The sequence below is a fragment of the Aulostomus chinensis genome, chromosome 14, assembly GCF_037954235.1.
Source record: "Aulostomus chinensis isolate RoL2024-O1b breed Wild chromosome 14, RoL_Achi_v1.0, whole genome shotgun sequence".
NCBI classification, from domain to species: Eukaryota; Metazoa; Chordata; class Actinopteri; order Syngnathiformes; family Aulostomidae; genus Aulostomus; species Aulostomus chinensis.
Window position 1 is genome coordinate 14,019,053 of NC_141333.1, and position 23,712 is coordinate 14,042,764.

The following is a 23,712-nucleotide window of genomic DNA, read 5'->3' on the forward strand; positions in this document are numbered from 1 at the left end:
TGATTGTATGTGTGTGTGTGCGTGTGTGTGTATCCATGGGCATCGACTGTTAACTATTTTAGAGAGAGGAGATTGAGCAGGGCTTGGGGTGAGATCAGTGTGTGTGTGTGTGTGTGTGTGTGTGTTGCAGGTGGAGAGGTATGGGCAGGAGTAAATGCGATTCAACCCACACGAAACTCAACATCAAGCAGCGTCCTTCAGATGAGTTTGTTGTAATCCCAACAACATCAGACCCTGCACTTGTCCATCTCTCTATCCCTCTTTCATCCACCCCTCTTCCCTGGTCCCTGAGGGTCTGCTGCCGACCGCCTGCCCCCCCAGCGGAGTCCACCTCCAAGTGTGTGAGGGAAGAAGCACCACAAAAGCCGATTGCGTTTTAATAAAGTTTATTATCTGTAGGGAGCTAATCCTCATGGGTAATCTCTCCCCTAAAGGAAAGCTGGATTACTCACTTGCTTTAATCCCAATGAAATTGTTAGGATTTAGCTTGCGCTGCACAGCAGATGGCAACAGGCTTTTTCCTTCAACCTTGGATGATTTAACCCCCTATTTCTACATGCAACACCCTGCTCTTTCTTACGTGACAACAAAAACACACAAAGAAACTGATAAGTTCAACGTCTTCGATAATACAGACATCGCACTTGAAACTCTCTCTGTAAAGTTACCTGATCGGGCACAGAGTGGCCTTTCCTAATAAACAAAAAAGTTTTATACCACACCGGCGTTTGGAAAAACAAAACAAAGGGACCATATCAAAAATAATTTTATTGATTCCCACAGAAGCAAACAGAAAAACACAGTGTTTTTGAAATGACTCTTAGGAGCTTTACATCATGGACACCAGCCAAATACAAATCCCGCTTATTCTAAAACCTCAAACCAGTTTGAACATATGCGCGCTCCCAACAACACTTCACAAACAACCGTGGTCGGCAAATAGCCGTTATGTCCACTCAGCAGCGTGATGTAATATCCTAAGACGTGATGCAACGCTCCGTGAGGCACCTCCGAGGAGCTTCAGGACTAGAAGCCGATCTGCTGGAGAAAGTTACTGCGGAGCTGAAGGTGAAGTCTCATTAATCAATGATATGCTGCAACTGTCACTCCGTTGAACTGGAACCCCCCCCCCCCCCCCCCCCCCCGATACGCAATGGTAAGGTGCGTCTTTAAAGATTTGATTATGTGATAAAACTAAAAAAAAATTGTGATGCTTCAAGCACAACAAACATGTTCAGTGATTGATTAGGTCCATCGGTAATTGAACGTACAACAGAACTCACTTCTTCTTTAGATTGTAAAAATAGTAGGAAGAAAAAAAAATCGCTTATTTGAGTATCACGCTCTTCTTAATTAACGTTCCAACTGAAACTCGTGTGACAGGAGAGGACAAAGGAGGAGGTCTTGAAAAAAGACGTTGAGTGTCTAAAATTAACATTTCCCTAAAACAAAAATCAAATCACTCAGTACAACAGAACATTTTGATTTATTCAACTTCATTTAAAAAGAAAAAAAAATCATTTCATTTTTCTTTGGTTTTCATTTCCTCCCTCAGCAGAAAGAATTGATTCTCCTTCACTCATATGAAAAAATGTACATCCCACAGCGGAGAAGCTGCCTGAGAAGCTCTGTTGGCAGGATTAAGATTAGATTAGCTCATTTTCCCTTCATAGACACAGTAAACACAACTACGCCACTGGGTGACCGCAGTGTGGAGGTGTGTTGGCTGCAGGTGAGTTTAAGAGGCTGCATGAGATAGCGCTAATCTTGACACATCCCCTTACGCTAACCCCGACCTTGGCCTAGGTGAACCGAATGAATTAATCACCGCTGCGACTCGGGTCAAATGTTGGTGCTCTCTGGCTCAGGGCAGGGCGACCTTAACCCGCCGCAGCCTGAGGCGGTTCTTGAAGAAAAGGTACATGGCGAGAAGACACATGCAGGACAGGAAGTACAGAATTAGACACAAGCTGATGTCTACTTTGGAGAATCCAATGCTCAGTACGGACATCCAGCGTCCTCTGTGGCTCGTCTGCTTGCTAAAGTCCGGGCCGTTCAGTTCTCGCTTCTGCAGCCACTTCCCTTGATGTCTAAAGTCTGGCTCCAAAGGCTGCAGGCCCACCATTCCGAGCCCGGCGTCCAACTCCATGCCGAGCCCAAACCCAGGCTCGGGATCTTGCTCCACTTTCCTCTGTAGGGTGCGTCGTTTGATGTGGCTGGAGGCAGCAGCCACCCGCAGTGCTTTGGCCTTGTAGTGCTGGTTTACAAATGAGTCCAGATCCACTATGTCCTCCTGCAGGTCTCGCATCCTCATCCCCACTATGCTCGGCTTCCTGTTGACCTGTCGTCGTCTCCGGCCCACCACAGATTCATGTTTGATCCAGGGAGTGGGCTCCGACGTCTTGCCTACCATCTCGACTGCTGCTGCTCCTTCCACACCTTCCTCCTCTTCATCCTGTGGCCCCTCTTCTTCCTCTTCCTCCTCCTCTTCTTGCACAGTCGGTTGTGATGATGGAGGATGAGTCCCGGGGTCCGAAGCCTCTCTGGCTTTCCTGTCCCCTGGCCACTGAGCCTCCAAAGCTAGCATGTGACTGGCACGTTTTTCCCTCTGCTTGGCTCGGACCTGAGATTCATCCTCCAGGTAGTCTGACCAGAGAAAAAGAGATCTAGGTGCATTTCATCATCAGTCCAGGAGAGAAAGTCAGACATCATTATCATCATGTGACCCTTACCTGTGAGGATGCTGCTGGGGGAGAAGTAGGAGAGGAGGAATGGGAGAACCTGCTCCTGGTTCCACCTGTGTTCTCCATTGTCCTTCACCATGTGACAGGAGGGACACAGTTCTGGTGAAGGCCACTGGATCTTTGGGAAGTTTGGGTCCTCACTCAAAGCACCTGGATTATGCAAGAGTCAGAGATGTAAGATCTAAAAATATTTGATTGTTTTGTCTCAAATTTTTTTTTTGTCCTTTTCCTGAAACTTCTGTTTTTCATAATCAGATTACTTGTCTGGTGGAGATCTTTTAAATTTGTTCAACTCTGCCAAGGAGCTCGTGTTTTCAGAGCCATTTTGGGAATAATACATCAACTTCGCCACCACCTTTCGGCTTCTTAACCATTTCACTGAATTCCATGAAACTTTGCATGTTTTTAATGGCTAAATTCCTTTGGCAGCCATTTTGGACTTTTGACTTTAGACATTTTTAAATATCTCCTATATAACTTGATTCCTTTACTTAATATTATAGCAGTTATTCAGCAGGTATTCCAGGCAAAGACTAATTAAAGAGTGACTTCATACATGAAACGGATTCACTCAAATAAAATGATGCTTTGCTATTCAACCAACTAAGCTAAGGAACAGCACGCCACTGGACGTTCATCGTCATCTTGCTGCAAATGTACCTTTTTTTAAATACCTTTTTGTCTTTTTTTCCCATAACAAATAAGTATAAACTAATTTACAACGAGGAAACAAAAACTGTTGCGCGGACGTGGATTCAATGTCAAAGTTCAGAGGCCTCCTCCATTGTTGCATCTCCGTGCAGGCGCGGGAACTCGGAGGCGTAAGTGCTTTGACGACTGGATGCAATCTGTGTTGAACCCATTTGATCTTGTCACAGTGCTCGTAAAAACTAAGTGCCAATATGCATATGTGTATGTATGTGTTTAAGAATGTATATGTAAATCATCTGGCCCTGTTTGTGTGCATGTAATCTAGGGATTGATATTGTTATTGTGTGTGTGTGAGTGTGTGTGTGTGTGTGTGTTTGGATGACAGGGTCTAACAATGATCAATGGGCTGAGGGATGTCCCAGCGGGAGGGGTGGTGAGATAATAGATGTGGTGAAAGTGGACAGCTTCCCTGCTTGTACACGTACACACACACACACACACACACACACACACACACACTCTGTTAGGCAGCAGACCTCAGTGCTCCGGACCACCTGTCTTGTCTCTTCACACCCCTTTGAAAGCAAAGTCCAATCTTCAAATTGAACATGACAGGAAGAGAAACCTCAGAGGAGAGCTGCCCTCCTAATGAATTAGAAACTTTCTTTTTTAACAGGTTTGCTTTTATGTAGCTGCTATACACAGGCACAGGCGTGCGCACGGACACACACACACACACACACACACACACACACACACACCATGTATTCAAGTTAACACACTGGCAGCGAAAGTGTACACACATATAAAAACATATATGAAGAACATGGATGAAGAACCTCAACACAAGCTAAGAGGGACACACACTGCACAAATGCCTACAAGGAAACACACGCGCACACACAAATCTGGTAATAAATTGCTTGTTGTCACCAACAGGCCATTGCATGTGTGTGTCTGTGTGTGTGTGAAAAAACAGCAGAGCGGCAGCAGGTCTGTCACTTTACAGCACCGTCAATTTACACCCCCCCCCCCCCCCCCACCACCTCCACTGCTCTGGATGAATCTCAATCATATGCATGTGTGTATGTACTCTGCATACAGTGCTTTACATAAAGGAGACATTAATTTTATGGTGTCCGGGATGGGCTGCAGCCTGTGAGTGTGTGGGGGGCTTTTATACATTTCAGCAGGTGGGAGGGAGTGGGTGCACACACGCACACACACTGGATACCTCCTTCCTTATTCTAATCAGCTTGCCATGTCTGTGGCCAGGGTGACTTTCGCCATAGCAGCCATATTGAGATTGCCACAATGGCCTGTCACAGCGATGTCATCACTGCTGGTCATACATATTCATTAGGTATAAATATGTATTGTTCAGCACATCAAACTAGCTTCCTCAGCACTAATTCTGAAAGTGAGGATCACCTACACCACACTGCACCCTCAACAATCTCTGCTGCTGCTGCTGGGGAGTACAGCTGATGTCAGGCTTTTACTGTGCATAGATAAGTAACCGGGGTTAAAACTGATCCAGGATTTAAGAATGTTCATTGCATGACAGATACAATCACAGTACAAGTGATTAATTTGATCTCGTTGTCAAGTCAAATCTGGTATTGGATGTTAACTGATTTATTCAGCTGCTTGATCAAGAAGTTTGTTAGGATTTTATGGCCATTTGGGGGCAGTGCAAAAATGTATTATTTCAGTGTTTGTACATAAATTCAGCCATCAATATATTGGAGGAAGTCCAATGATGGCCACTACGCCTTCATGGGGAAGCAGATGTGAGGGCCGCCAAGCCTCCTGCAGCAGAGCTGTTGGTCTGTAGAAATGTGGATCAGTCTCAGCCTGTTGACAAGCAGCAACAGGACTGGGCTGCCACCGCTCTTAATTCTGCCGCTGCGAGGCGGCGGAGGGCCCTGGGGCCTCTTTGTTGCCAGCTAAATTAATTGTTCCGTCGCTTTACAAATAGCTGCTCTTTCATGGATGGCTGCCCCTGAAAGGAGAGGCACGGAGACCTGCTAAAGAGCTCCACTTTAGGCAAAAGGGAGGGGTGGGGTTGAGTGGATGGAGAGAGGGATGGAGTGTGCTCTCCTCAGGGAGACGCTGCCACTCATTGGAAAAAACACAAGCAAAAACCTCCGCTCCTCCTCCTCTGATTCACCCGACTTATCCCCTGTGGACCCCGACTCACCCTCTGCCATGACTAACTCCCCCTGCCACACGCCACAACTTGACCCATGCCTGGAGAGCTTGTGTGTGTGTGTGTGTGTGTGTGTGTGTGTGTCTGGGAGGGGGAGAAGACTGGAGGAGGGGAGGGGTGGATTGTGGGGCTTGACGCTTGTGTCATGGTGTTTGCCACCTGCTGTCACACAATACCAAGGGAACTCTGTGTGTGTGTGTGTGTGTGTGTGTGTGTGTGTGTGTGTGTGTGTGTGTCGGAAAGGAGTGCTGGTTCCTGGGGGAGCCATCCTATGAGGATGCTGCAGCAACATTACTTGTCAAGCGGAGAATATGAGTCCCTGGGGATAGCGGGTGGAAAAGAGACAGGAATAGTGGAAGAGAGAGAAGACTGATGGAGTGGTGGAGTTGGGTGTGGTGGGGGTGGGGGTGGGGTGCTGAATAGTGTTTAAGTGTCTGGGGAGTACACACACGCAGAGACGGGTGTCCTTCTGGCCCCTGCTGTTCAGGGCAGAATTGCTGTCCCTGAGAGAGAAGAGGGGCGGTCAACACAAAGGAAAGATGGTGATTGAACAAAGTGGGCTCTTAATGATGGCCGTGTGTGTAAAACCACATGAACGAACACACACACACACACACACACACACACACACACACACACGGACAAGGGAGAAGGTACGCAAGATGAGTGAAAACTTTTTTACAGTGAGAAAAAAATTCCAGACCGAGTCTCAGTGAAGAGAACAGGTGGAGTTACGAGGAAAAGGTGCAGGAGAGAAGGGAGATGTAAGTGGCGAGGAAAATACAAATGCCTGGCTGATCGGAGAAGCAACGGTGGGAAGGGAATCAAAGTGAGGATGTGAGAAAGATTAGAAGTGGCAGGGGGAAGTCGAGAGAAAACAGATGATAGTTGAGGGACTAAGACAGAGTGACAGCTGGTGTCTGGTCTGAGGATCCATCCTCCGTCCTCCCCTCACCCTCTTTAGTCGTATTATGAGGACTAACTGAACATGTGAGGAACTTAAATCTTCCCCTCAAACTGAACAAGGTAAGGTTTGTGTGGATGGTGAAGTCCGGAAAGAGGAAGTGATGTAACAGTGTGTGTGTGTGTGTGTGTGTGTGTGTGTGTGTGTGTGTGTGTGTGTGTGTGTGTGTGTGTGTATGTGTGTGTGAGGGTCAGTGATGTCTCAGCACCCAAGGATTCAACTCCACAATTTCTATCTTCATCAGCGTATGAAGATTCCTAATAAAACCTCAACATGATCCCTTTGACAACTGCGATAAATAATCCAAACAAACAAGATCGCGGCTGGAACCTGAAGCGGGCCGCGACTCTTCTGAATTTAAAGTCAAAACAACTTCAACTTACTGTTACTTTAGCACACCCAGTAATTTTTATTCTTATTAAGTTGTTTTAAAGGGAAATCTGGCTGCTAGGTTTTGTTTGTTTGGTTTTTTTGGTGAAAAGGATTTATGGAGACCAAAATGAGTTTAATTGTTCAAATATCAAGCAAAACATTAACTTCTGCAACTGCAAGAAGCCTGCATTTAAGCTACTGAAAAGGAAAGAAGGGATTGAAAAATATGAGAATTCCCCCTCGACCTTCCTAATTTTTTTTCCAAAAAAAAGGTATTCTCATTCTCTGAAAGTAGCAGGATTTACTGAAAGTGTGGTCTTAATTTCAAGAAATTAAGAAAAAAGGGAAATTGGAAAGATTAAGTCCCCTTGTCTCCTCTGTAGTCCAGCTACAGGTGACTGTGTGGACTCTCACCTGCCAGTCTGTTGTTGACACGATTGTGTCTGGACCAAAGCCACAGGACCGCTGCAGAGAACGTGTTCACCTCCCTCAGGCTCTCCTTCGCCATGTTCTCAAAGTGTTCGGCACACGGCCTGCAGCCGAAAAAGTTGCGGACGTAGCTTCTCATCGCATTTAGGACCTCCTGTGGATCTGGAGCAGAAAAATAAGCTAAAATAAATGTTGCATCCCACTTTTTTTTTTAGCGATATGCATATAAAAAGAGAACATATGAGAAGAACTAATTAATGATCTGCCATCTGAAGCACAATCCCTTATAAAGCAGCTCTCACCTCACATTTAAATATCATGTCGACGGGCGCGGCGGTTTGAGAGTTTACTAATGGCCTCCAGGATTCCCACGGTTATGTGGGCCAGGAGTCAGAGCTGGGTTAACCCCATATTGAGATGAATAATCTATACGGAAGGGATAACCCAATCTGGAGATTAAAGGCAGTTAACCCTCTGTGTGAATGCTGGCCAGGTTGTTGTCTCAGGACCACAACAGTCCCTAAACATATTTCCCTCTGCTTTTGTTCTCAGCTTAGCAGCACCTTCAGGATCAGGATTTGATTGGACAGCAAGAGAAAGGTGTGTGTGTGTGTGTGTGTGTGTGTGTGTGTGTGGGTGCCTGTGTGTGTGTGTGTGTGTGTATGTGTGTATGTGTGTGTGAGAGATGAGGCTCTTGCTCTGTGTTAACACCTGTAATACAGCTTGTGAGTGTATGAATGAATTGTTTAATGGTGTCATCAATACTGTAGTTTGCACCCATCCACTGAGCTGGTGGCCTGCGGGGGCCAGATGGATGCCCCTTTTGGACAGTCCATCTGCAGGTCACATGACAGTCCGTAAACCCGGGATTAACCTCTGTGTGTGGGTGCCTGTGTGTGGGTGCCTGTGTGTGTGTGTGTGGTGAAGACAGATTAACATCCCTGCTAGGAGTGGAGCCTCCGGTCATCTGCCTGTTTTATTAACCACTCACATTCCACTAATCTAACATAATCTGTTTCACACAGTCACAATTAGTCTCAACAAAGCTGCAACAAATAAGACAAAACATCAGAGAACTTCAAAAAAAGAAGTTTGACAAACACATTGATGTCAGTGTCCACTCATTGAGTTTCTAAGTGTGTGTGTTATTAAATCAGGTCAGTGTGACAAGAGTCCACCAAACATTCCAGGGCTAATTTGTTTACAAAGCTTGACAAAGACCCCCACCCTTGCACACCCCTGCCCATCCCGTTGATGTGAACTCTCAATGGCCTTTCTCATTCACAGATCTGTGTGTGTGTGTGTGTGTGTGTGTGTGTGTGTGTGTGTGTGTGTGTGTACCTGATCCTTCCGAGAGTTTGGCCTGGACAGTAAGAACATGGAAGAGAGTCCACACCCCACAAGGATAACGTCTGAAGTGAGGTTGTGAACCCTGGCAGCCCACCCACCTCTCTCCTTCAGGCAAAGCACCGTCTGCAGCCTGAGAACACAAACATGAACCTGAGACAACTAGAATGAGACATGTGTTGTCTGCGTGTGTGTGTGTGTGTGTGTGTGTGTCCTGCATCTCCAAACCTGTTCAACACAGGGAAGTGGCTGCTTGTAGTTTTCCTGATCAATGAGAAGTCAATCTCAGGTTAATGGCTCAGCCCTCGGCTAATGAACAGGAGCTATCAGATCTCTACGAATCTGACAACATATTTCCTCTGACACAAAGTCGTTTCTCTCTGTTGCCATCGCCGGTGTGATTGACAGGGTTACTCACATGTCAATAGTAAAGATTTGGTGCGTGTGATTCTGTGTGGAGTCCATTTCCCTGGAGGTGAAGTCAATTCATACCTTCCCATCGATTCATTGATCCATTGATCGGCCGGCTAAAAGCTAATGATGTAAGTAAGTGAGTCTTTCAATTTGCGAGGGGCGACTGAAGGCATGCGGGCTTCCTTCCAAAGACAACAGCACACAGATTCTCAGTTGTTCGCTGGCACACAGACAACAAAGGAGGAAACGCTGGCACATCTGCATGTTTATCTTCAACTACATATATATTTGCACGCCTCCTGCTGTGGGCGGTGCTTCTGAGGTGGGTTTCACACCACTGAAGAAGCCAGACTGACAGGTGTCCTTGGTTGCGCAGCCGACTCCCTGACGGACATCCACACATCGGTCATGTGACACTCTGCCCTCCGTGTATCCGTCTCCCTTCATTTCCCTTCACATTTATTTTATTTCATTTTTTGCTCTTTCCCGTTTTGCATCCATGATTTTCGTAGTGTGTGATGGACTCGTGAAAATAACCGAAAACAAGATGGACAAAGTGTTGATTTAGTATCTACAGCAACAGGCACGATGGTGCAAAAAGGACAATAAGTTATGACTGCATATTACCACCAGAGCGGCAACTGGTTACTTTGTTTCTCCACTTCTGCTAAAAGTCATGTATTACTAAAACTCTTCACTGACATTTTCATCTTGACTCACCAGTGCCGAGTTCTCCAGGATCTCTTTGAAGGCCTCGTAGGAAACCTGATCACCAGTATCACCAGTATGAGTCTGCAGCCACGTGTTTAGGGACTTCAGCAGGTTCATCACCATCGGACGGCCAGGGAAGTACTGCAGACATGAAACAGCAGACTACGTCAGGGATGAGAGCTGCTGACTCGGATGAAGTTCGACAGTTTGTGGAGAGAGAATGAAGTTGGAAATACTGCAGAAATACTTCATAGCAACATTTGATTGTGACTTTTTAACCCCCAGTTCATGAAGTGAGTGAATGTGAATGAGATTTTTTTCCCTCTCACTTTTTAAAGTCCTTAACATTTGCACATATCTACATCCTGCTTTGAGAGGTTTTTTTTACGCATTTCCCAGCTGTTTTAGGAGACAGTGAGCCTTTTCTTAAATGAGACTTTAGATTCTAAACAAAGTCAGACGCTCATTTTCAGTAGAAGCCAATCTGCAACGCTGATTGTGGTTTGCTGATTTCCTCCATGAAGCAAATGTTCATCTAATGTTGCCGTGTTTGTCCTGGTCAGTGCTTACACGCACAAAATACTACAATACAATCCCTTGATTATTGGTTGCAACGTTGAGCACGGTGTTTACGAGCAGCACTAATGTTGTGTGTTTTTCCACCTCAACGCTTTTAAAAGAACTTCTCTCAATGTGACAACAACCGAGCTTAAGCCTCTTCCTTCATTAAGATCCATCTCCTAAGCCACTAACAACCACTAAGCCAATGTTTTCTCCTCGTGTGTATTTACGTCTTTTCAAACTATCGCCGTCATGGCAACGGGCACAGCTGGGGAGGAAACATGATACTGTACCCAACGAAGACGGTGAACGACGGAGAGGGAGAGAGGGAGGGAGAGGAAATCCACCTGATGGGCGTCTGAGAGCAGTGATGACAGAGCGGAGACAGACACACAGCGATACTGACGACAGAGACGAGCGCTTCAGTAAACCTGCTTCCTATTCATACAGTAAGCCTCTCGGTGGGACAGACTATGATAATGCTCCTGTTTCTCAGGCATAAACACATTAACAGGATCAAGACTTTGACAACAGTTAGATAAATAGAGAACTACCATGGCAACTTCACTCAGACGTGCTTTTAATGACAAGAAATATTTTTGAAATACTTTTTCTACCTCAGTTACTGTCAAGTCCACATTCTGGATGCGATCTACATCGCTGAGTCTTTTCTGTATCTCGGCCTCAACCGTCTGTTCAGCTCAATACACCTGCAGACAGCCACAACCTCGCACTCCGTCCTCCAAGCCTGCGGCTCAGTCTTCTATTCATCGTTCTTTAACAGGATCTGAGGGTTACACACGGACCACTTAACCAGACCTCCGGTGATTCACTTAAACCTCCCAGTCTGCCGTCCTGGTCTCACACCCTCCGCACCAGAGCTTTAACCACAACGTGCAACACCCTCCACTCTTCAGCATCTTCACAAAACTGTTTTATGGCAATGTAATCTGCTAAAGCTGACTCATGCTAAGAAAAACAAGTTGAATTTCATATAGGAACGTGACGAACACAGTTATTTCATTCATCAGGATCAGGAAACATGAAATTTATCAGAAAAAAATTATGAGTAAATCTACCATAACTGGTTCTGTTCTGTTAAATAGAAACACTTTTAGCAGCTTTTGCTGCAAAATATTTTGCATCATGCCAGTATTGTCCATGTGGGGGGGGGGGGGGTCCACAATGACCATTAATATCACCACCTTTGATATCAAATTCATGAAAAACCTCATAATCATCATGGAAGGAAGATTTCCAACAGGACTGTTTTATCTCGGTTTATCTAATAAACTAATATGTGCACCTACACATGAAAACACAGCGCCAGAGGAAGTGTAGAAAGGTCACAAAAAGGCCCCCCGACGTCTGCTCCTCACTGCTGGGAAAGCGATGTAACAGGTTTAGGTCTGGATCGGAGGTCTGGATGAAACCAGGCTGAAAAGCTCATTAAACAGCCGTATGAATTTAACCACAGGAGAAAACGCAGGTGTTCACCAGTAATGGGCTTAGCTCAGCATCGCCAAGGAAACGGCCGTTCACCAGTGTCATCCCGCTCAAATATTTGTCTTGATTTACACCAATTCCCCTTTGTTACGAACCTCCCATTCATAAAAAAAACAAAAAAAAACATCCAAAGCCTGTACAGGTCTGATTTTAGTCATTGGGCTGAAATCTAGCAGATACCTAGTCAAATTTAAAATTGAAAAGAAAGTAGCACCAAATAAATGTAGCTTATTTTCTAAGGTTAAGACGAGGTCAGATCCATCCGTCTCTCTTTGTGAATGCGGACATTTGTACATTGTGGAAGAAGAACAATTAATTTAGGAATTTTTTTGAGTGCACACGTGATATAGCTACTTATATTAGCCAACATGTTCCTTCAAATTATATATATTTTTAATATTTGTGATTTTCATTGATTATTGATGAACGCGAACACATACACACACAAAATGTGCCTATTTTAACCCTCCTCCTCCTCCTCGTCCTCCTCCTCCCAGTTGAACCATGACAATCCCCTTCACCCTGGCAATATGTCATCCTTGATCGGATTAGTATCAGCAGCACTTGAGAAACTGCTCCTTGTGGCGAGGGTCCCAAGAGGGAGGCATCTGTTGGCTGAACCAGGCCAGGCTGAGGTCGGAGGATGAGAGGAAACCCTCCAGTGTATACTACACAGGAGTACTACAATAATATTCTTTAGGGACTGCTTCTGTAAAAGGACTTCATAGAAAAACAAACAGCATCTAACTACCCAAAGTGCCAGTAAAAAATTCTTCCCCTCCCTTTGAACTGGCGCAGTTCTTTCAATTCTTCTGTCCCCCTCTGGGCTGACGGTCTTCTTTCGAGAAAAAACAGGTTAGAGGTGTAATCCTTAAAAACCCCATTTTAATGCTCTCATGTTCCTCAAGATCCCATTTTTTTTTAATCCCCATATACATGTAGAGAGGATTCATAAATCCGGCTTCAGCTTGACAAGACAGTAAATCTAGTAATATTATGACTGTTAAAAAAAACAACAACAACCTGGTTTTTAGATACATGGCTCAAGACGCAATAACAGTTTCAGGGCGTGTAACAAAGAAACAAACAATTCCCGGAATTATGATTCTTGGAGGGAGGAAGATGACGACACATATGGGACAAATAAACACACGCACACACTCTACAATCCCGTATTAATGTAACAGAGTGTGTGTATGACACAATATTACCATGCAACACACACGCCCTCACCTCCCGCTTAATTATTTGGTAAATTTAAATGAGCCTCATGACTGAGGAATGTGTCACCTCTGTGAAACGATGACACGGTCGGGATGACATCACTTTTTAATCTAATGATTCATGCAGGAGCTCAGTTGTAGATTTTAACACACACTCACCAATCAACAGTAGAGGGAAAGCATTTCAACTATTTTCTATTTTTAAATGTACTTCCCTAATATCTTTGACATATAATTGATAAATTCTAATTTCTCATTCACTTTCGCCTGCACTTTTTCCCCACAAACTACTTGCCTGTCTAGCATGAACTGCTCCTAACAAGCTAACTGAATCTGAATGGATTTTCTTTGTGGCGAGAGCGTTCAGTCAAATGTCAACGAGGGCCGTCAGAAGTCCCGGTCAGCTGCAACAATGACAGAAGCCTCCTTAGTCGCACAAAAGCCCACGCTGAGCTCCATTCTGGTAGAGGGGCAGGCTAAAAATACCACTGGGACCTGCCGCTATTGACTAAACAAACTGGAGCTAAATGGGAGGGGGGCTACGATGCTTGGCCACACACACACACACACACACACAGGCACTGGATTGCTACAACACCTCCCTAGAGAGAGAGATATAATCAGAGAGATTGGTGGCAGACCAGGGCGGTGAGACAGGCTGGTGTGTAGCCAATGGAATGAGGCGAGCAGGTCAGGCCTCATCATCACAACATGTTTGCCTGGCTGGCACACTTCTGGGACGGAGGTAGAGAGATGCAACAGAATGATGGAAGAAAGCAAGTGGATTATTCCATGTTTATAAAAGATAAATAGTCAAACATGAAATCCAAGAAAGGATTAAAAATCGGCATATCCATGAAAGAGATTTCTAAAAGTGAGAGGAGCGAACAAACAAAGGGAAATAAGAGAAGAAGAGGAGGCGGGACAGAGAGAGGATAGAGAATCCATGAGGGGATGAGAGAGTTTTTTGGGAACTAGTCCAGGAAAAAGTATCAAGAGAAATGCCTGTGTGATGCCAAAATCAGGATAGGGCATGATGATGATGATGATGATGATGATGATAAGGAGGAGGAGGAAAGGGAGGAGGAGGAGGAGGAGGGGTATTTCAGGCGTGTGGGCAGTGAGTGGGTGGCGGCCACGCTTCAATACCCCTGGGAGCCAAAATCAAGAGGGTCAACAATACCCAAGAGAGTCTTTATGCTGCAGCTGTGGTGAATGGCTGAATCCACTTGTGCGCTCAGTGATGGAAATGTGCAACAACACTGAATTTTTACTAAAGAATTCATTAGTGCTGAATAATCTCATAGACGTTAAAAGAATTAAGAGTTACATTAAAATCTTACAGAACAACAGCTGAAATCTACAACGTGTGATTTTGCTGTCTCACTCCCCATCTAGTGGTGACCTGCTGTAACTACACATTGCAGGAAAACACTTGATGTTGAATAGTGTTGAACATTCAGGCACACAAACATAGTTAAGTAAACAAATTGCTTGAATTCGACTTTCACTCAATGTATGTATATAATATTTTCAGAATTTTTTGCTATGTTACATGTTTTGAAATATTTCATTTTCATCTGCTTTTACTGAAAGTGAAAAAAAGGAGTCCTAACTATTGTGCATTCTCTGGGTGTCCGTGTTTTGTGTGTCATAAATCTTTGTATGAAGAGTCAACGTTACCTTTGCCAAGACAGAGATGTACTTCTTGAGAGAAGTCAGGGCGTATCCTTTGATGACCGTATGAGCAGCCAGCTCCACGTACAGGGAGTAGCGCAGCGTTGACTCCAGGTCCGCCATGTACACCCTGGTCCTGGACACACACACACACACACACACACACACACACACACACGCAGAGTTTAATTCATGTAAGCAAATAACAATGACAAGCAGAGATGTGGGTTGTGTCAGTTTCGTACCTGTTGAAGGGTCTCCACACCTCCTGAGTGGTGTTGGTGCTGGTGTGTTCTACTGTGACCGGTGGAGGCTTCCCTGACCGCACCACCCCCGGCAGCCTCTGGAGGGCGTAAGAGTAGAAAGTACGGGCCTCGATGTTGCTGCGGGAGAGAGGAACAGGTGCGAGTGTCATAGAGGTCACTTACCGGGATTTGGCGTATTGTTTTGATGTCTGCGGTGGTTTCAGGTGGTTAGAAAGAATAAGACCTCAAACACCCACTGAAGTAACCGTGAGCCGGCTCTCAGGCCATCGTGTTCCTCCTGCTTGCAAGTCGCCATTAAAAGAAGAAGTGAGCCAGGCGTCATCGCTTTCCATTACTGCCTGATCACGCTAATGTCGTTGTGACTAAGACCAAATCCTTATCAACTATCGCTTTGAGAGACATCTGTTTGCCTTATGAGTCTGCAATGGTATGATGGGGAATAAAACCACAGTTTTTGCACAATAAAGCCCAAATCTTGCAGAAATGGCTTTTTGTAAAATCATTTTTTAAATATTTTTTGAATTTAGTGAATTCATATTTTAAAAGAAAGTACAACCAAATTCACATTTTGAAAAGATCAGTAATTTATTTGCATTTTGCTCGATATCTAAGCAAGTGGAGTCACGATATTACAGGCTTATTGAATTGCAATATTGCAGGGCTACACAATAACCGCAATATGACTTTTTCACCAAATCGTCCAGGGCTAATCGGAATGTAATTTTCCACTTTGGGCTCGCCATCACTCTGACTGTGTGTTGTGCTTGCGCTTGCAGCGATGACATCGCATGCTTCCTTTATGGGCTCTCAGGTATCAAAATTTGACAGATTGATTGAACGTGAACCGGTAGACATAACTTGACGGTAACCTCAAAAGAACCGAGTTCAGTAGCCAACCCTAGCTAAGCAAAGACCCATAAACAAAATGCATTTAAGTTTTGTTTGCACTTTTTGTTTTCAAGTCCATAAAAATTGTTTTATGACCTGTTTTTTGTGGCCATATATTTTACACACTTACTGGAAAGCATTTCCGATCCTGAGCAGATGGTGCCAGGGTAGCGTGGAACCCAGAGAGATCATTGATCATTTAGCCCTGCGATAACGCTGGAACTGCAACCACAGCCATTACCGTGCCCCCCCCCCCCCTCTCCCTCCTTCCTACACCCTCACATCCTCCTCTCATTTACTTTCTCCCCTCGTGAGGGACACGGAGAGAGACAGCGCGCAAGAGAGGGTCGTAAAACTGGAACAGGATGGTAATAAGGAGGATGGATAATCTGGGCCCGCGCTCACTCACACCGGCCCGGGACTCAATTACACCTGTGTGCCTGGTGGGAGTGTACAGATGTGGAAGGAGAGCCATTCATCCAGCCATCCCTGGGGCCGGCGGGCAGGCAGGCATGCGTCAGGGTGGGCTGGGAGAGAATGCATTCACCTGGGACCTACACACATTACATACATGACGGATGTTAGACGGCGCGCACACATACACACACACACACACAGGCACACACTCCACTCTCCCAGGATCAATCAGACATTCAGAGATGATGGGAGGCCATCTGTCGCCGTGCATGGCGGGAGCTTGTTTGGCAGGTGAAGCCAGAAAAGCAATGGCATTGTTTTCATGCAAGAAATTAAAAAACCTCCCCTCTGTACAGTGATGGAGATGAGAGGGGTGGGAAGGGGAGAGATGGAGGGTGAATAAATAAATCAGCAATAAATCATTTCCTTTTTGCATTTGTCAACTAAAAAGAGTCCTCTTTGCATGCCAAGTTATTGAAGGAGCCAAACAAAGAGGCAGAAACAGCAGATGAATTTGCAGGGCGAGGAATGATCAGCAGCGCTTTATGATGGTGAATAATGGGAGCAATTTTGATGCTCTGATCCCATTAAGGGGCCAGATGTTTTAAAAAAAATCTTCATGAATAGGGTTCAGATAATGAGCGCACCAGGACACTATTCAGCAGAAAGAGAAGTTGTTGCGTGGTGAATAATAGGAAGCGAAGGGGAATAAACTTGTGTGGGATTTGTGAGCTGAACACAAAAGTAAATGAAAATTACAGTCAAGCACCGGTTAAAAATAAGAGTAGTTTACTGTGAGGATTCTACTCCAAAGAAAAAAAAAGAAAAAAAGATGGTTCACTTCTTAATGTGACATCTTGGGAGCTTTAACTACTCAGTCACACGGTCCATCATGTGATCTATCGTCCACACTGATGTTCGTCTCTCGAAGGGCCGTCCCAAACCAGTGGGCGCGGAAAGTTAGGACCAGCAGACTGCATTATTCTTCTGTAGCACAAAGCTAAGTAGCAGAGTAAAAATGTCTAAATTCAAATTCTGTCTTGCCCCTTCAAAATAAAAATAACATTTACAAACATTCCAAAAAAAAAAATTCATTAATGAAATGTGAGCAAATGTGAGGTCATTTTACAAATAAAAAAGAAAGTGCATGTGTATTCCACTAGGTGGTATGACTTCATAGACTATTCCTTTCGGGCGTCTAAGGAGGATCTACAATTAGATAGGGCAAAAAAATCCATCGCACACTAATTGAAAATTGCAATACGACCTACGGTAATTTCCAAATGGCAGGTAAGCGTAATGTTTTTCTTGCGTTCAATGAAAATAAGAAGACTGACATAAAAAAGTGTTGATTTCCTCCGGTTTCCACGACTCTAGAAGCTAACAAAGCAAACGCTGCAATATCGCTGAAAATAATCGCAATTTAAAAATCCTGCAGCCCAGCCATCAGTCATGTTATTCCCAGAGTCTGCGCTGCTTCTTGATGTTTCTCTTACTGTCCTTGTGCTAAACTTAGCACAAAGAATCATTCTGCTGCCAGATGAAGTTATGAAAACAATTAGGAACTAGATTGGAACTGGATTTCACACTTGGATACGTTATTTTGAAAAAAATACTGATATTCGATTCGATTTTCGATACAACGCAACCACTCAGAATTTAGTGCAAAAATGTTCTTCATTTAACAAAAAATAAAGAACTTTATTCTTGAGGTAGAGAACTTTTTTGTTATTCTTTACACATTAACAGTGAGCAAATATGGTTTTTAATTTCTATGCACTTATTCATAGGCCTTAGATAGTCACACATTTGAACGAAAGGCATTTTAAAGCAATATAAAAAAAACAGTGCAATTATATTGAGGTAGGGCTCTTATTCAAAGGCCTCTGATGTGTCACGCATTCAAAAGTCACTTAACTGCAATTGAAAATAAAAAGAACAGTGCAATCTTGCAAAATAATGCTTTCTTAATTAGCAACTTTACTGCAATTGGGCATGGGAGTGCAATGCAATCTAATGCATTTTCAATAAGCAACAAAATTACCGTCGCTTCATATTTTGTGCTAGGAACGCCAACATGTCAATGTGCTCCTCTCCTCTGTAAGTCGCGCCCTTCCTGGACAGCAAATAAGCCCTGAAGTCCTAAAAGCAGCTCTGAGGCCACACTTGAAGCAGAGATGCACAAACACGTCTTAGCAAAGTGGGCAAGGTGAGGTAACATTTTGTCCTGTTTTGAACCTCCAAACAGCACTTCTGCTGTTTTGTGTATTTATTAAAACTGGTTGCGAAGGTCCTGCAGATGCCATCTCATGGCAGCTTACACGCGTAGAGCGCCGACACGAAAAAAAAAATACAGACAGTGGTGTTTGTGTGAGCAAGTGTCTCCGTCTCTATGAGTCAGGAGGGGAGGGGCAGCTGCACGATGGCTCACTCCCCAGGGCAGCGCTCTGTCTGTGTGTGTGTGTGTTGGCAACGGCGGCGCATGTGTAAACCAAGGGGGCAGGTAGAGTATCGATACTCCGATACTATGGAGAAGTCCTTTTGTGCCGTTTTTATTTTTCAAAATCGTCATTTAATCGATAAATCAATATTTTTGACAACACTATTAGGAACCTACAAATTTAAAGAGCATGTGACCTAAAAAAAAAGCGAAACAACAGCATGAATGCTAACTTTTTGAGACAAGTCCATATTTTTATTATTAAGGCCTGACATTATTATCATTTATGTATTTTTATATCTCGTGGGCCAAATCAAAACTTCTGGTGAGCCAAATCTGGCCCCTGGGCCCCACTTTGAGCAGCCCTGGACTACAGTATATATGCACTATGTAGCCAGGGGCTAATAGTCTGCAGCAGTAGTCTTCAACTGTGACAAACTGTCCAGCTCCTTTTCTCTTTATTATTGAATGAGAACTTGTACTTGTACTTGCAAATACTGCCTAAGACACCACATCACTTACAGGATTACTGTTTCCTGTACGTGTGTCTGTACAGAAAAGGATAATCGATATGAAGAGAATAATTATTACCATGATCTATGAGCCTCCACTACAAAAAGAAACCTTTGCATTCGAGAGGCTGTGAAGTTCTAGGAGTGTCGGGATGAGAGGAGTTACAGCACTCACACTTGGAGCCTGATGAAGTTTCCTCCAGGATAATAGAGGTAGCAGGAGGGGAACTCCGTCACACCCAGTCTGGTTACCAGAGCTTCTTCAGAGCGCTGCACCCTCCGTACCGTGATGTTCTCGAACTGTAGCAGGTCCAGGATTACCTGAAGAACACACACAGGTGTATAGGAAGGAATACACAGGAGTGTGAAAGCATGTTTTATGATCAGAGCAACACTGTCTGATTTAAGTGACATGAGATGTTCTCCACAGTAGGCTGATAGCTAAACCAGCTCTGACCTCTCGGCCGACGTAGGAGTTGGACTCCTCGAAGATCAGAGCCAGGTTTTGAGCGCTGTTGGTTTCAAAGAAGCTGTCGATCTCCGCTTGACTGTGAAGGACACACGACACATGAATCCTCCAAGAAACTGATATGACAGCGAAGCAGAGGGAAAGTAGAAAACATGTTTTATTTCGACGAAAAAAAAGGGAAAGTCAAAATTAAAGTCAATAGGCTTTATTCCATTTAGATCATTTCTTTGACCTCTACAAGTTAAAAATATGAAATCTACTGAGCTACAGCCTGACATTTCAGTTCCAGTGCGTTAGAAATGTTCCTTTGAACGACCTCTCTGATTTCTGAGGCGACACAAGTGTCCACTTTCAAAAATTCACTGTTTTCTTAAAAACCTGCAATGAAAACTTAATTTGACTGACGCGTCCTGATTCCTGCATGAGATTAGAATGAACCGTGTCATGTGACGCGCTGAAGAGGACGGCCCTGCAGTGATGGTTTTAGCATATTGTAGATCAACGATTGAGGAAGTTGAACAGTTGGTACTTGGTCAGATAAGATCAAAACGACTTGGTTTCTACATGAGAGGAGGATGTATAGAAATATGGAGCCACAGGCCTCGTACAAGCGAACAGCCCTTCGCATATGCTTGTCCCTGTAGTCGTCATGGCGATGGATCACCTGCCAGTTCCTTTCATGATGTGGTGATTGTGACTTGTTTGGTCCATTCTTGCCTCGACTTTTAAAAACTTTGAAAAAAGTTGCTCACGGACATTTTGCAGAAATGACAAAATATTCTAGTCAACTCAAAGGCTGTTTTGCTGTTTCTGTTTGTTTTTAAAATGTGTTTTTACATCTTATTTTGTTCTGAACAAGGGGGTGATTTATTTTGAAAATCCAGTGCTGCTTCTGCTTGATCTGCAGCTTCCAGAAAAAAAATTATCAAGCTTTTTTTTTTTTTGTAGAGTGGAGAACCACTTGTGAAAGCTGCCTCTGCTAGAATCATGAGCTTTGCAGTTGGACTGAATGCATTTCCCATGATGCCAAGCAAGCAGTTAGGGAGTGTGCGAGTTTACCTCGTAGGCTCCAGAGGGGGGCAAGCAGGGGGCCAAAGCTCTCCATGGCTTTCCAGTTTATCTATAATCTTGTGGCGGAGACCTCGAACATCTCGAGGAAAACCTGGAGGGTCAAAGAACATCAAGTGGAGAACGGCCATGATGGTCTGAGAACGCGGATCATTTAGTGACCGTAAATGCTGCTGATTTACGCTGAAAAATCACAGGTGAAACAACAGCCTGGTCATCAGTTGGACGATGAACTGGAGAGACTACGATAACACAACACCTGTCAACACTGCACATTTGAACCGCAGCGTAAACAAACAAGCGCTTTATTGGTTTTGGCTTGAATTCCTTCTGTGTACCTTTTATATCCTGTCCAGTGGACTCAGGTTTGGAGTACGCAGGGAAGAACTGCGGAGAGGGGGGGGGGGGGGTGGGGAGGGGAGAGGGAGTGAGAAAGAGACAGAGAGAGAGAGGAGTTGAGTTACAGGGAGAGAGAGAGAGAAAGAAAGAGAGAGAGAGACGGCTCTGACGGGCCTCACACGACCATGAGAGAAGCAAAGCCACGCTGTGTAATGTTCGGTTGGGGGACGGCCCTCCTCTCTGCCCGCCTTGACCCCTAAATCCCTCCTGGGTTAGAATGAGTCGCAGATGTTAAAGCTCCATTGTGAATTGCGAGAGAAAGGAGCTCTTTGTTTCAGGGGATGGTGACTGAGGCTGAAGCCTCAGCGACAGCCGACAGATCAGATGCGCTACAGATGCCGGAGCATTTCTGCCGTGCGACTGCTGACCATGCAAATCTCAGCTCCAATGGGACACGATGACATCTACAGTAACAAACACCCAAGGCTCTGCTGGATCAGGGCTCCTCCATTTTTCCGCTCTATGTAGGAGTTTACGCCTTTTTTGTTTTTTGAACACATTCCTGAGTCATTTTGGGAAGACCGTGTTTTTAACGGAACTATTTTAGAGTAGCTTTCCCTTTGGAAAGCACAGTTTCCAAATGAAACAGAGACACAATGAGACAAATTATGCCGTTAAGTTGATTATTGTTCGTCGGTGTTAAGGGGCTTTAAACTCCGATGATGAGCTTTACTAGATACTGTTTACATATAATACATAATTCCTGTTTTATTTTCCGTGGCGTTTCTTCTTCAATAACGCATCGTGATCCATTGTCGATGAATTGTCTGGCAATATATCGATAATTGCAGACTAGCGCTGTCGTGACTTCCTCTGGGGCTCTCACACAGGGAATTAAAGAAGAAAAAAAAGCTGCCGATGGTGTTGATACCTTTAAAGTTGGATAACCTCTGATGCTGAAGCCAGTGCAAACCTTCATGTTCTGCTCAGCAGCACAGTCCACAGCTGCCAGGTCCACGGCCGGCTTCCACTCTGAGGAAAAGACAAGAAGTTTACTGTGGGGTCTCCAGATCGGGGCCAGAAGTCTATAGAAGGCTTTTAAATATATGAATATTACATGGCTGCGTCATTTTTATAGCAGCAAAATAAGGCAACAATTAACTTTTATTCAAACTGGTAGAATCAATGCAAAGTTACCCCCCCCCCCCCCACCAGCAACCACTCAGGTTGCAGAATAGGATGCCAAGCAAGTGTGTGTGGTCACTGCTGCCTGAGTGTGAGAGTGGAACACAGCACTGAAATGCCCCATGACTGTGTGGCCCCTCACTATCATCCAGCTTGTATTTATTTTCATGGTTGTGTAATGTTGTTCTTGGCAGCAGGAGCAGCAGGAGGAGGAGCAGGAGGAGGTGATGTGAGCTGCAGGTTTAACTTTACACCCAGCAGCTGGTGCACTATGAGAAAGTGTGTAAGAGTGATGGCCTCTGGTGTGAATATAGTGAGAGGAAATAACATTTCCGTTTGTCAAACAGTCTGAAATCGTTCACAGCTTGGCCCCCACCTTTAATGTCTCTAGCCAGGCTTTTGTAGACCGGAGAAAAAGCGATACAGTGTCCACACCACGACGCGTAAAACTCCACGATGATAGCGGCGGAGGAGTTGATCAGAACCGAGTTCACATTCTCCGGAGTCAGTAGCACGATCTGGTCCGAGGCGGTGTACAGTCGGGCCTCCGCGGTGGAGGAGAAAATGAGACAAAAACACAAGCAAAGCAGAGATGTTGCCCTGTCTGAGGGGCTGATGAGCGTCTCTCCGGCTAACCGAGACGTGGCAGCACGGCTGCAGCGCCGCGCCATCTTCCCTCCCAGTCCGAGCTGCCGCTGCCGCCTTCGGACTCACAGCGAGTTTCTATCTCGGTATCTCACAACTTGACAACTTTTTCTACCTCCGTGTTTGTTTCTAGGCCAGCAGGCTCCGAGTCCTCCCCCTTAGAGGGCTCAGCCCCCACCCGAGCCACAGCACCCTCCCCGCACGGCCGCTTCTCTCAGAGAGATGTTTCATGGTGAAATGATGAGAAGCTTTTTGCCCACACATGGCTTCCATACAGGAAATAACCCTTCACTGACAGCGCACCACTTAAATAAATATATACATAAAAAGTTAAATTGAACTTCATATGTTGACAGGATGATGACATTTGTTGACATTTTCGAAAATGCAGAATTTTAGGCATAATTATCCGCAACTTTTAGATGAAAAGTTTTATCTCATGCATTTAGTTAAGTTGCATTGTCGATTCTAAATATATTAAGGAATTACTTTCTAATTTGTTTCTCCATAAAAACGTTTTATGTCTGTTATTAAAAAGAGGGGAAGGGTAAAATGGTTTTGTGCTCAGCAATGGTACCAATAAAACAGAATAAAATAAAAAGAATGAATCTTTAAAAATTGTATCTCTTCTTAACTTCCTCACTTAAAGTATGTTTCCTGTTCGTTTAACTC

General features: G+C 44.6%; 1 protein-coding gene across 1 annotated transcript; it reads right to left on the minus strand.

The window, feature by feature from the left end:
* Positions 1 to 1,145: 1,145 nt before the first annotated feature.
* On the minus strand, positions 1,146 to 23,221 carry qsox1 (quiescin Q6 sulfhydryl oxidase 1). The gene is made up of 13 exons (XM_086225018.1): positions 22,772 to 23,221; positions 22,142 to 22,242; positions 21,210 to 21,258; positions 20,863 to 20,965; positions 19,792 to 19,882; positions 19,510 to 19,655; positions 15,057 to 15,194; positions 14,818 to 14,947; positions 9,854 to 9,985; positions 8,714 to 8,852; positions 7,358 to 7,534; positions 2,733 to 2,894; positions 1,146 to 2,646 (listed from the first exon to the last, which is right to left on the minus strand). Exons 1-13 carry the CDS (start codon positions 23,064 to 23,066, stop codon positions 1,865 to 1,867), a joined length of 2,445 nt encoding a protein of 814 aa, XP_086081144.1. The 5' UTR covers positions 23,067 to 23,221; the 3' UTR covers positions 1,146 to 1,864.
* Between the last annotated feature and the right edge of the window lie 491 nt (positions 23,222 to 23,712).